We start from the raw sequence: 13,280 nt of genomic DNA on the forward strand, positions 1-13,280 counted from the left end.
GGCCTCCAGGTGGCAAGAAAGCTCCACACAGAGCTGTGATGGGCCATCAAGGGCGCTGACATGGCTGGTCCAGCCCCAGCCCAACCTTGACCTATCCACCTCCACCACCTGCCCTGCCACCCTTCACACCAGCAACCCCACCTCTCACCGTGAGGTGGGAGCACAGACCTCCCACCACCCTCCCGCCTGTGCCGGGATGGAGGCAGGTGGCCTCAGGGCCCCCTTTGTGTCATCTGGGCAGCCCCACACTCAGCCCTGCCTTCCTTCACTGCCCATGCCCATGCCCTGGTGGGGAAGCTGTTGCAGGCTGAGCTTTGGGTCCAGGAGTCCCAACTTCTAGTCCAGTCTCCCCATCTCTGAACTATACCTGTGTGAATAGGAAGACTTCCCACCTAACTGGGCTATTGTGGGGATTAAGTGGGACAACATATATAGACTGTGAGGTTATGCACCTTTCCTATTAAAATCTGGCCAGTTCCTCTCCTGCCCTTTCTGTGTGTCATGGAGGAGGAACAACTCTCCAGCTGGCTAGGAGCATTTCCCAGCTCAGCCCCACTGGCTGTGGAGCCTCAGGCAGGTCACTTAACCTCTCTCAGCCTCGGTTATCTCACCTGTAAAATGGGAATAATCCCTACCTAGCCAAGCTGCTAGGAGGCTGGGATAAAATTTATATATATCAAGTGACCGACATGGTGTTCGGCACATAGTAGAAGCAAAATACAGGAAGGACCAGCTGGTATTATTAAAATCATTATTCTGATCAAGAAATGTCTACTTACCCTTCAAGGCAGCCCACATATCACTTCCTCCTGGGAGTCTTCCTTGATCTCCCCATGGCAGTCATGGCACCCACCCATGGCACCCTTCTGGATTCCCGAAGCCCTGGTGCCCTTCTAACATAGCTCTTTCACTTAATAAAATATGTTTTGAGTGCCCTATGTGTGTATGACACTGAATTTGAGTGCAGGACATACAGTGATGAACAAGACATGGGGACTTCCCTGGTGGCGCAGTGATTAAGAATCTGCTTGCCAATTCAGGGGACATGGGTTTGATCCCTGGTCCGGGAAGATCCCACATGCCGTGAAGCAACTAAGCCCATGTGCCACAATTACTGACCCTGCGCTCTAGAGCCCGTGACCTACAACTACTGAGCCCACATGCCACAACTACTGAAGCCTGCACACCTAGAGCCCCGTGCTCCGCAACAAGAGAAGCCACCACAATGAGAAGCCCGCTCACCGCAACGAAGAGTAGCCCCCGCTCGTGGCAACTAGAGAAAGCCCGCACGCAGCCAAAAATAAATAAAATTTTTTTTAAAAAGTCATCGTCCCTATTCTCGTGGAGATTCCATTCTAGTAGTGGGGACAGACCAAATGTGTCAATAGGTGGATAATTTAGGAGCACTGAGTCAGTAAAACAAGAAAACATAGTAAAGAAACTGATGTTGTGGAGGAGCTGCTTATACTGGGTGGTTAGGGAAGGTCTTGTGGAGTAGATGACATTTAGGCTGAGTTCTGGACGACAAAAAAGCAGTCTTGCAAAGATCTAGAAGAACCACTTGCCAGAAAGAACAGCTAGTGCAAAGGCCCTGAGGCAGGAGAGTAAGTGTGGCATGTCTAGGAACAGAATGATCCAGGGGACTGGAACAGTGTGTACCGAGCATACTTGTCACTGTCCCTACGTCTCCACTTCTAGATGAAGCCTCTTGAGGGCAGAGATCTAATTTATTGGGTTCACAGCACAGAACAGACCTGGAGTTCTGAACAGTTGTGTTGCATTATGGTAATAATGGGAGTGAATCAGCTGGCCCTTCTGCAGCCCCATTCACATCTTGGAGGACTCCAACTAGGTTGCCCAGCCAGGCAGGGACTCCCTCCTGGGACCAACAACCCCCAGGGCAGAGCTGTTGGCAAACGGAAGCTGGAGAGGTGCCCAGAGAGAGGTAATGACCTGCCCAAAGTCACACAGCCAGCAAACAGCAGAGATGGGTCATGAATCCAGTTTCCTCTGTTCCTCTGCCTCCCTGGCCACTGGTCTGTCCTGTGCATCCCACTTGCCCTCTCCCTCCCTGAGCTGTGATATCAGGAGCCCCAGGGACCATGAAAGGTAACCAATGTGAGGACTGTATCAGGTCCCTCGTCTCCTGCTGCAAACCCAAACACGGAGCAAGGTTCCCACAAGCTCCTTCTTCACCAAGTCCTGCCCCGCTGGGCAGCCTGAGCTTGTGTCCTCTGGCCCTGGATGTGGATGAGGTCAGCTTTAAGTGAAAGTCTAGGGGGCTGAAGACTGGGACCCTGGGGCCCTGCACAGCAGGACAGCAAAGCTCTGGGCTCCAGGTCCAGCGCTGTCATTCCGGCCCTGCAGCCACCATCTCTCCAGGGCAGCCAGAGCCAAAACAATTTCCGATTCAGCACAGAGTGGGCCTACCACATGGTATTATCTGCAGTTATCTGCTAGGATTTCAGGGCCTGACAAGGGCTATTAGTAGCAAACGTGGCTTAACAGAAGGAGCCCTTATCCCCGGGGAAGAATGAGATGGGAATCTCTGATCCAATCCCCTTCCATGCTCTGACAAAATTTCACTGGAAAATTTTATTGAAAAAAACAATTGTACAAATAAGTTCTTTGTTTGACAGCAACAAAGGCTCATTTCCCCCCTCTCCTCCCCATCTTTGAAAATCTGTAACAGGAAAAAAAAATGTTCATCCCCATGATGCCTGACTGGAGTCTGCCCAAGAGCTCCCCCTGCACCCCCATAAGCTATACCCGACCCCCTCACTGGGGTCAGACCCATGGTGGGGGGTGGGTACATGTCCCAGGGGCTGCAGCACCTAGTTTTATAGTTGAGGGAAGTTAGAAGATTGGGAGGGAGCTGGGGAGGGGCTGAGGTGGTGGTAGTATCAGGAAGAGGGCCCCCATTCCATGAGGGCTTGGCTGAACCCCCAGCTCGATTCCATCTCACAGATGAGAAAGCACACAGCTTAAATATGAACACTGACCGAGGCAGCCTGGATCCCAGCGCTGAGGGCAGGGCTCCACGACTACTGCCCAGCTCCCACAGGATGTGCGGTCTCTGGGCTCAGCATCCTGACATCTGGGGGCCCATGTCCAGTCAGAGTGAATCCTGGCTGGGAGGTCTGCTCAGACACAGCCAGCCCCCCTGTTTTCCCACCCCCACCCCGTGGACTATCCAAGGTCAGTACCTCAGCTCCCCACCCCCATAGCACCCATGTGTCTCAGGAGCCTCCTGCTGCCCCCTGCCATCCCACACCCACCCTGGGGCCCTACAACTCGTCTCGCATCTTGTCGCCCTTGGGCCGGACCAGGCGCCCAATGAACAGCAGGGAACCGCTCTGGGTGTCTCGAACCAGGAAGATGAAGGGGTGGTCGGCGTAGAAGAGCTTGGGGCTGCGCAGCTCCTCACGCCCATAGATGTCCTGGTCGAAGGGGTTGCCATCTGTGTCCCACTCAAAGGCGGTGGCGTGGAACACACTGGCCAGGTACAGGTCCTTCTTGCCGGACATGCGAGACAGGTCTGCCTTGTTCTTGTCGATGGCCTCAGTCAGACCCAGCCCAGCCAGGTGTTTCTGCAGGATCAGGTGAATGCCGCTGAGGCCACGGTGGGTAAGGCTCCTAGACCCTCACCCTCCACCCACACCGCCTGCTGTCTCCTCCCGTCTCTTCCTCAGAGCAGAGATTACCACTCCCTGCCACCTTCTGTGTGCCAGACGTGGCGTGGGCACTGCCAAGCACTGCTTTCCTAATTCTCATGAAATCCCTGCAAGAGCTTCCAATCACCACTTCACAGATGAGGAAACTAAGGCTCAGGGGGAAAAGGCAGAATTTATGCCTGGCCCCGCCGAGCCATCTTGACCTGTGCTTCTCAAACTGTGGGTGGTGGACTGCCAGCATCAGCATGCCCCAGGGGCTTACATGAAGTGCACATTCCCTGACTCCGGCCCAGAGCCACTGAACCACAGTCTCTGGGGGTGGGCTGGGAACCTTTCTGAACCAACTCTCCAGGTAATTCTTGACACACTCAAGTTTGAGAAGGACTAGCCTAAGGACAGCTATGACCACATCGCTCTGGGGCTTAAAACTTTTCCAGAGTGATATGATGTCTGGGATTTGCTTCAAAATAATCTGATGGGGGAGGAATGGGTGTGTATAAATGAATCCTTATTGGTCCTGAGTTGACGACGGTTGATGTTGGGTGATGGATACATGTGAGTTCCTGATACTAATCTCTATTTTTAATATATTTTTATACATTTCCATAGTAAAAAGTTAAAACACGCACACACGCACACACACACACACACACACACACGCACACGCCCTCTTCCAAGGCTCTGCACAACCCCTGGAAGCCAAGGACAAGCTCTTTCCTGTGAACTGTGCTTGCATTGCAGCCTTAACCCTCAGCATGTCCCACTCCGCTCTCCACTCAACAGCCTCTCTGAAACTGCATCCTCGATGGCATCTCAGTGGCTACCCTGTCTCTGGAGGGCCCTTTAGACTCCACGTCTTCCGGGAAGACTTCCCTGTCCCACAAGACTGGAGCCGCGCCTCTCTGGGCCTCAGCACCCCTGGCTTCCCTCTGTTTATCAGCGTGTGGTCCTGTCTGTCTCTCCCACCTGGCTCAGAGCTCCCTCAAGGCAGGGCCCATATTCAGGGCTCTCCCTGGCTCTCAGTGCAGAAGAGGTGGCAGTAACGGACTGTCGGCTGAGTGAACAGCAGCCTTCAGGGCCCAGGCTTCTGCGGGACGGTGCACTTCCCCAGCATGGCCCAAACGGGCACGAGACCTAGGGATCTGAGAGTCAGGGTGTCCTGAGACAGGCATTCTAGGCCCAGCTATTCCAGTCCCCATGACTTTGCAGAAATCACCCTCTTGGAATTTCCCAACTCAATCTATTGCAGGGTAGCGTGTCCACCCAGGGTGCCAGGAAAACACGGGAGAAAGAAGGGGAGTCAGATGACAGCAACTGCAGGAGAAGGGGCTGGGGTAGAGTCGGGACAGGCGCAAGAGGGAGACGGGTGGCTCCTCTCTGGAAACCCTCGGTGCTGTCTACAGTACAGACCACACAAGCTCCGCTAGTCTCCGGTTTGGAGCCTAAGCCCCATCTCATCTCAAGCTTTCTCTCTCCACGCTCTCTCAGCAACAAGTCTGAAACAATTCTGTAGGTGAGAGACCTGCCAAGAAATCATTTCTGGAATCCAAGGAAGGAATGAGATGAAAGTTTTCCCTTTTGAGTAAAGGAAAAAATCTTTCTCTCCTGATTGACAAAAAGGCCACCCTGAGTTTTCACCTTGAGAACTAACTGCAGCTCCACTGCTTACTAGCTAGGGTGACCTTAGCGAGTCACTGCTTCTCCCTGAGCTGCTACCCACCACCCAGAGTGGTCATGAGGGAGAAATGATGTTGAGCGGGTTTGGTTAAGTTTCCAGCCAAGTGATGCAGAGCTGAAAGCCATTATTAGTCTTATTACTGCATGGGGGACAATCCTCCAGCTTGAACAGTCTATACACGCACACCCCAGAGATATTGCGGGTTCGGTTCCAGACCACCACAATAAAGTGAATATTGCAATAAAGTGAGTCACACGAATTTTTTGGTTTCCCGGTGCATATAAAAGTTATGTTTACACTATACTGTAGTCTATTAACTCTGCAGTAGTAGTATGTCTTAAAAAATCAATGTATATACCTTAATTAAAAATACTTTATTGCTAAAAAATGCTAACCATCATCTGAGCCTTCAGGGAGTCAATCTTTTTGCTGGTGGAGGGTTTGAAATATTGCGAGAATTACTGAAACGTGACACAGAGACACGAAACGAGCAAATGCTGTTGTAAAAGTGGAGCCAATAGACTTGTTTGACGCAGGATTGCCTAAGTCTTCAGTTTGTAAAAAAACGCGGTAAAGTGAAGCACAATGAAACGAGGCATGCCTGCACCTCGGGGCACTTCAGACTCTGAGAGACAGCACAGCCTAAGATTAAGGGCATGGCTTGGTGCGAGATGTCTTGAGTTATTGACTACGTGAATTTGTATAAGTTATTTAACTTTTCTGAGCCTCACTTTCCTCATCTGTAAGATAAGGTTGATAGTCCTACCTAATAAAGTTGTTTTGAGAATTAAGAGTTCAATACATACAAAGTGCTTAGGAAGAGTGCCTAGCATACAGCACGTGCTCAATTGTATTGGGTTGGCCAAAAAGTTCGTTTGGGTTTTTCGGATGATGTTACAGAAAAACCTGAACGAACTTTTTGGCCAACCCAATATTTAGCTATTGATGTTATCACCATCTTCCCAAGGGCAGGGACCATGCCTCCTCCCCCAGCACAGCCCAGTACTGCCTGGACAGCCAGAGGGCTTCAGGACAGACCTGCTGAGCTGGTGAATGGGTGCCCCAAGCGCCATGCCCCCCTCCAAGCCCTGCAGGCCCTTGAGTTGGGCCATCCCTCACCTGCAGGTCGTGGGTCACCTCCACCACACCCTTGGGCAGGGAGATGGCAACAGCCTTCTTCTGCATCTTCCCCATCCAGATCTTCAGCTGCTCTTTGGTCAGCAGCTTCTCAAGGCGCTCAAGGGGCTCCACGTGGTGGGGCATGATGATGATGAGGCTGGAGAGCTTGTGCGCCAGGGGCATCTCCACAAGTTGCAGCTTCTCCTTCTCGTCATCATAGTAGTTGTAGAGACCTAGGAGAAGGGCAGAAACGGCGCTGGGCACACTGTGGGGCGGGGGCGGGCCAGGCCCAAGCACCCTCAAGCCCCCACTTTGTCCCCCCAACCCTGCCCCGCAAGGCACCTACCTGTCCGGTGCATCATGGTGACACCCACGGTATAGGAACGGGTCACCATGAAGCCTCGGTTGTCCACCATCTTGTGGTGGAATCTCTCATCCCAGTGTGCTGTAGTGGGAAGTAGAACACAAGGTCAGAAATAGATGTCCCCATCTTGTCAAGATACTCCCCTCAACTGCATTCCCTGGATTTTTCCCTGCTTAAGGCCTTTGTTCAAGTCTTCAGGCTCAACTGCAGCCCACCTCCCCCAGAGCACCCAGCCCACAAAGTACATGTTCCCTGCTTTGGGAGTGTGGGTCTTGGCCCCAGGACATGCTGCCTGAAGATATGGCTCTCTATATTTAGGGCCTACCTGTTTCCACATGACAGGGGGTGCCTTCAGAAGGAGGACCCTCAGCTCAGCTACCACCATGTCCACCTCTGCCCTGAGAACTGTCAGGTATTTGTGCAACATGCGCTGAGCTAGACTTCCCACCCCACCTGCTAACTGAGGTCTGTGCCCCAGGCAGGAGATGCCCCAAGACCACCCTTAATTCTTGTCAGCAAGCCCTGTCTCTGTGCCCCCCAAAATGACCCAAAAAAACATGAATACGTGACAGTGGCATGAGCCCTGCCCTATGTCACATACAGACCTGTATTCAAATTCAGTCTCAGTCACCAACTGGCTGCAAGACCTTTCACCCCTATCTTGGTCCCTTCATTTGTAAAAGAGGGGTCACCTCATCCTCACAGCATGCCGTGAGAGGAACAGTGCTATCCATATAGGTACTCAAAAATACACATTAAGCCCAAATCGAATCTTCAATTCAAGATGCACCTGGACCTGAGTCCGGGCTCTCTCCTCCTAGCTGAGCCTCAGTTTCCTTACCTGTGAAACGGAGGTAACACCACCTGCCCCCAAAGTTGCTTTGAGGGTTAGTAATGACCACAGATGTGGAGCCTTTCTCCAGCTCATTACTGAGATAGAATTGATTACTAAATTTGATTCCAAGACAAGCAACAACACTCTGATGTGATGAAACACGGTAGGAGAACATCTTATGGAGTCCTTCGGTGGGGCTTGCATCTCTGTCCCATTCCTTTAGACACAACACTACACCTCTCTGAATCTAGTGTCTCGTATGTAGCAAGAGTTCAATAACAGTGCCTCCCTCTGGGTCCACGGGTTGTTAATGAGGACTGAAGGAGCCGTGGTGCTCAGCACGGGAACACTGACCTGATTTGCCAGGGGCGGGGCTCCGGGGAGAGGAGGCCCCGCCCCACCGCCCCCTGCCCCGCCCCTCCGGACTCACGCTTGAAGAACATAGCATTGACCAGCAGCGCGCCATCTGTGCGCTCCACGTCCTTGGTGACCTCGGGCAGCTTGCCGTCGGTGGTCTGCGCCGCCCACTCGTTGATGGACTGCAGGGCGCTGCGCTTGTCGCGGAAGTTGATCTTGGAGTGCTCGCAATTGTAGTGCTGCTTGCTGCTGCGCACGAAGTCCTCTGCGAAGCTCACCGAGCTGGGCCCATACAGGCGGCTGCCCAGTTTCCACGTCACATTGCGCGCCGTGCTGTTGCTGAGCGAGCGCAGCAGCTCGCCCAGGCCCGCGTGCACCTCCTCATCGCGCAGCTGCTCGGCGCTCAGCACCGCCTTGGCCTGCGACGCCGTGGCCGCCTTGCCACCCAGCGACACTAGCCCCAGGGACGAGGCCACCACCACAGGCGACAGCAGGATGTTCTCCACCGCCTGGTCCTTGGCCATGGCCTGGTACAGGCTGAAGGCCAGGCCGGCGCTGCGCTCAGCCAACGTGGCCGCCTTGGGGCTCAGCTTCTCGGCCGGGCCGGGAGCTGCTGCGGCCGCGGGTTTCTTCACCTCGGCGGCCAGGGCCCTGGCCAGTAGGCAGAAGGTGCTGATGAGCAGGAGGGCACGCATGGCTGGGAGGCGGGTTGTGAGCACCACGGAGGACCTGTGAGGGTGGCAGAGAGAGGGCGGCCCTGAAGCCCTAGTCGTTCCTCCCCGACAACCATCCCTAGCCTTCTGGCTGTCACCAAGTCCCCTGGAGATGGGAGCAAGAGGGCCCAGAGCTCTAGGGAGCCCGGACCTAACTCTGGGTTGCCCAGATTGGGGGTCTCCGTCTGCCCACTCTCTCAGTGCCTTGTTTGACTCCCTAGCCAAAGCAGGCAAGTCCCCACCTCAGCCCTATTGATTTCTTGCACTGAACTTAACATTTAGATTTATGTTTGTTATATACTGTTTCCATCCCTAATTAGTCTGTGACCTCCAGGAGGGTAGGAAACCTAGCCAGTCTGGTTTCCCTCTATATCCCTCGTGCCTGGCACACAACAGGCCTCAGCTGTTCCTGAATGAACAGAAACCAGGGCCACTTGCCCAAACCTGGGGTCTTCAGTTATTAGCTCTGATCTCATACAACCCTGGGGCCCTTTTCCCGTGGGAAAAAAAAAAAAGTGGTAGATGGGCTCAGGGTCTGCATGAAACTCGGGCCTGGACAAAGGATGTCATGTGGGGCCTGCTTCTCCCTGAATGCCTTTCCTTCTGCCCTGGAATGTTAATGAGTCACCAGTTGGTTCACTCATTAAATGAGAGGGTCCAGATGCTCTACTCTGCTGCCCCAAGGGTGACCTTGAGTTCGCATTTGTGCATGTGTGTGTGCCCACCCCTCCCTGAGCCTCAGGCTCCATTTTCCAAGTTGTACGGGTCTAGGTCTCCATGCCCAGGCTTCTGTCTCGGCAGGGACTTGCCTGCCCGTCTGCCTACAGCCCCTGGAGCGGATGTGAAATCCCCAGGACAAAAGCTGGGGGGGCCGTGGTGGGGGGGGGGAGGTTTCCTGAGAGGAAGGATACTAAGGGAGAGGGTAAGTCACAGCTCAAAGGAACAATGACACCGACACCCCTTCACCAGAGGCTGGTGGCCAGATGTGTATTCATTCTCCCAGGAAGCTGGGCCACCTCAGATTCCATTCTGCCCTCCCATCTGACAGTCATCACCACACATGCCCATCTACTCTGTGGCTTCAAGATTGCCCTCAGGTCCCCTCCTCAAACCACAGCAGTAGCAGTGGCCCCTAGGACAAGCCCCTCTCCCCTCTCTGGGGCCTCCCATCAGGACAGTCTCTCCACATGGACTTATTTCCACACTCCTCCACTTTGAGGTCATTTCCGCTTCTGCACGCAGCACAACGGAAGAGGAGATGACATGGCAAAGGGAAGGTTTGGAAGGAACCGCGGGGATCCCACGGCTCTGGCAGATCCCATCTCGTGGTCCTCAAGAAGATGGAAAACTCAGAGTCCTGGTGGACGACCCTCAGGCCTTGAGCCTGCCTGGGGAGCACCGGCTTTCTGCGAAGACTCTACTGCTGCAGCCATCCTGTGAACCAAGCCAAGTCCCCCCTCCCTGGGCTGCCACCTCCTTGGAGGCGCAGTGCAGAGGAGAAGCAAAGGGTACATGGGGAGAGGCGGTGGAAGGAGGGAAGGCCACTGAGCCCACAGCTGCCTGGGGGAAGGTATCAAAGAGATCTGTAGCCTAGAGCATGGGTTGCGGAGGTAAGACAGAGTTTCGCCCTAAAGAACGGACTGGGAAGGGAATATCTCAGGGCTCAGGCCGCCTTCCTCCCAGCCCTAGCTACTTCCCCACCGGGCCTGGAGCCTCAAAGGCAGAGCGGCCATATAATTATTGTACAAACAGGACACTTAAGAGAGTAAAATGGGACACTACTAATTATTAGGCCAGGACAACAGGCACATGGTCATCCTATTCAAAGGCCACCTTTAGTCCAGACAGCTGATGCCAGAGCTGGGACCTCCGCAGAGGCCACCAGCATCCCCTTGAGAGACAGTCTGGGAGTCTAGTTCACAGCCTTTCCACGTGGCAGGCACTATCTGGACAGCCCCACCCCCAGCCAACCAGAACCTTAAAGGGCTGGGAGGGGCTTTTTAAGAAAGCTCCAAATGACTAGTCTGGGATTCCTCAGGCAGCCACACAGCTGCGCTCCCCTTCCTGCTCCTGCTCCGGGTGACGTGGCAGGCTGGAAACTGAATTCTCTCCACCCGCCTGCAGAGGGGGGCTTCCAACCAGGGAAGCGGGAGGCCTGGGTTCAGGTCCCAGGGGGTGCCACGGAGCCTCCCTGGCCCTAGCTTCGAGCCCGCAACGCCACTCTCTGCAGGGAGATGTGCAGCTATGGAGAAGGGCTGCCCTGTTAACCCAGCAGCAGGAACGGAGGAAGGCAAGTCACTGCAAGCAAGCCAGCCTCCCACAGCCCAGCCCTTGTTGCCACAGAGAAATCCTAGCCCTTAGGCCAAGGTTAGAAGATTTATACTCCCACAAAGAAAAATACACGATCCCAGAACCAAGGGCTGTGCCCACAGCTAGCCAGGCCAAGTTGAGACTGGGTTCCAGATTTTTGTAAGTAGAGGGAAGGGAAGCAGATGCTGGGGGGGCCACCAGAAGGGCTCTCAAACACTTGAGGAGGGCTAAAGTACCTTGAAACTGCCTCAGGGGGAGGTCAATGCCTGCCTTTTTCATTCTGAAAGAAAACAGAAGAGTGAGGAGGATGGGATAGGGCAGAGCTGGCGTGGTGGTGAGGAGGGGGCCTGGTAGGCCCAGCCCCCATACGGAACCCTGTCTACACTGCCCCTGGCAGAAGGAAGACGTAACCAGTCCCAGATCTACAAGGACCTTGGACGTCATTCACTTCACCAAACAGTGGGAGAAACTGAGGCCAGAGAGGGGGCAGGGAGCCACCTCCAGTCCACCAAGGATCAGTGGGGGTCAGGCTTCCTAGCACAGGGCTCCTTCCTCCCAGAAGCACCCACAGAGCCCCTCCGGAGGGCTGGATGTGGTGTCCTGTTACACAGCCCATGAAAAAACGTTTCTGCTGGGAATCCCAGTGACCAGAGACAAAAGGAGGGGACCCGGATGCCTCAGGAAGGGGGGATGGGCAGATGAACTGCCTGAGGACGGGAGGGTGTGGTCCCAGCCAGAGACTTCCAGGGAACCAAAGCCCCCTGATTTTCCTCCGGCCTCCATCCGGGCCCTGCAGACCAGCGGGACCAGCCGGAAGCCCGGGAAGAGGAGGGGCCAGGCCTTCTGGCCATGCTGGAAGCGGTTTCATTCTTCTTCCACCACTCCAGCCGCCTCAGGAATGTCCCTAAGCTGGGGGCAGGGAACCCCGGCCTCTTAAGTAGCCTTAACCCTGCAGTTACCCCAGGAACCAGGTGGCGGTGGACAGAATTAGAGTGGGTGACTCAAAGCCTTCTAGGGAGCTCCCCGTTCTCCCTTCTGTGGGGGGATGCAGACCTGGTCACCTCCTCACCCCTTTTTGGAGGGCAGAGGGGGAGACTGGTGCTGGCTGCCATAACCTACACGTGCAGGCTGCTGATCAGAAATAGAGGCGCGGTTGGGGACTCCTCCCAAACCATGGGGACCCCAAGAGCCAAGTAAAAGTCAAGACTATTTCACCTCCTTTTCCTACCACCCTACCTCAGGAGGCTCAGATGCCCCCCAGCAAGCCTGTGAGGAGGGTGGTCCACTGGCCCTTGGGCCTCAACCCCACAACTGGAGGCACCCCGACATGCAAAGCCAGCCTGGCCTCCCTGTCCCTGCTGGAAGGCGTTCCAGACTCCATCTCCTCCCTCCTTGATCCTGCAGAGGGACGAGCCTCAGCATCCCGGCTCCCAGCCCCACCGTTTCCTCTCTGCCACCAGCACCCCTGCCCCACACTTCTGCGGAACCCTGCACTTTCTCCGGGCCCTTTGAGTGCCCCGACTCCCCATCCCGGCTCTGATCTCTGCTCTGGCCTTCGGGATCGCTCTGCCATCACCCCCCAGCCCCGGGTTCTCCATGCCGAACCCTCCAGCTGTCCCCAAAGTGCCAGGGACTCCAGTTTGCGGGCTCTGGGGTGGCCCCTAAACCCTCCCGCGGCCCGCTCTCCCCTCTCGTTTTCTTGAGCACCCCCAAAGCTCCCGCCCCACCCGGGCCGCCCCCGCCCCTCACCTGGCCGGGCTGGGCTGGCGCCGGGACCGCAGTCACAGTGCCGCACTCGAGCCGCGAACGGATTCCACTTTCCGCCGCGTCCCCGCTCTCCAGATCTATATATGGCGTTCCCCCACCCCACCTCCCGCCCGTCCCGAGAAACTTCTGGAAAGTTAGAAAAGCTTCCGGAGGGCTCCCAGGCTCCGCCAAAAAAAGCCAAAGACCTCCCCCAAACCGCCCCGGCTCCCGCCCCTCCCTCTGCGGGCAGTCACCCGGTCCCTGGGTCCTACTGCCCCCCTCATCGGACGGGGTCGCGGCACCCGGGGAGCCCCTGCCTTGAGGCTGGGCGCCCGGGGCCCGCACCACTGCAGAGCGAGAGGGCATCCTTCGGTTCAGCTGAGACTCTGCACCCTAGTGGGAGCTCGGAACGCTTAGCTGGAGGGGACATGGGTCTCCAGGGTCCAGCTCCCCGGAGAGGAGCCCCCTAACACCCCAAGGCTCT

The 13,280-nt window shown here is 55.5% G+C and overlaps 1 protein-coding gene across 2 annotated transcripts; it reads right to left on the bottom strand.

Annotated features, from left to right (window-relative positions):
* Window positions 1-2,580: 2,580 nt before the first annotated feature.
* SERPINH1 (serpin family H member 1) lies at window positions 2,581-12,993 on the bottom strand. Of its 2 annotated transcripts, XM_007101447.4 has the most exons (6): window positions 12,800-12,893; window positions 11,287-11,330; window positions 8,101-8,756; window positions 6,818-6,916; window positions 6,472-6,704; window positions 2,581-3,590 (listed from the first exon to the last, which is right to left on the bottom strand). In XM_007101447.4, the coding sequence occupies exons 3-6, from the start codon at window positions 8,720-8,722 to the stop codon at window positions 3,288-3,290; spliced, it is 1,257 nt and encodes a 418-aa protein (XP_007101509.1). In that variant the 5' UTR covers window positions 8,723-8,756; window positions 11,287-11,330; window positions 12,800-12,893; the 3' UTR covers window positions 2,581-3,287. The 2 variants fall into 2 exon arrangements, with proteins under 2 accessions (XP_007101509.1, XP_007101508.1); XM_007101446.2 differs by lacking the exon at window positions 11,287-11,330 and having other exon boundaries at window positions 12,800-12,993.
* Window positions 12,994-13,280: the final 287 nt, after the last annotated feature.

Source organism: Physeter macrocephalus, chromosome 16, assembly GCF_002837175.3.
Source record: "Physeter macrocephalus isolate SW-GA chromosome 16, ASM283717v5, whole genome shotgun sequence".
In the NCBI taxonomy this organism is placed as follows: Eukaryota; Metazoa; Chordata; class Mammalia; order Artiodactyla; family Physeteridae; genus Physeter; species Physeter macrocephalus.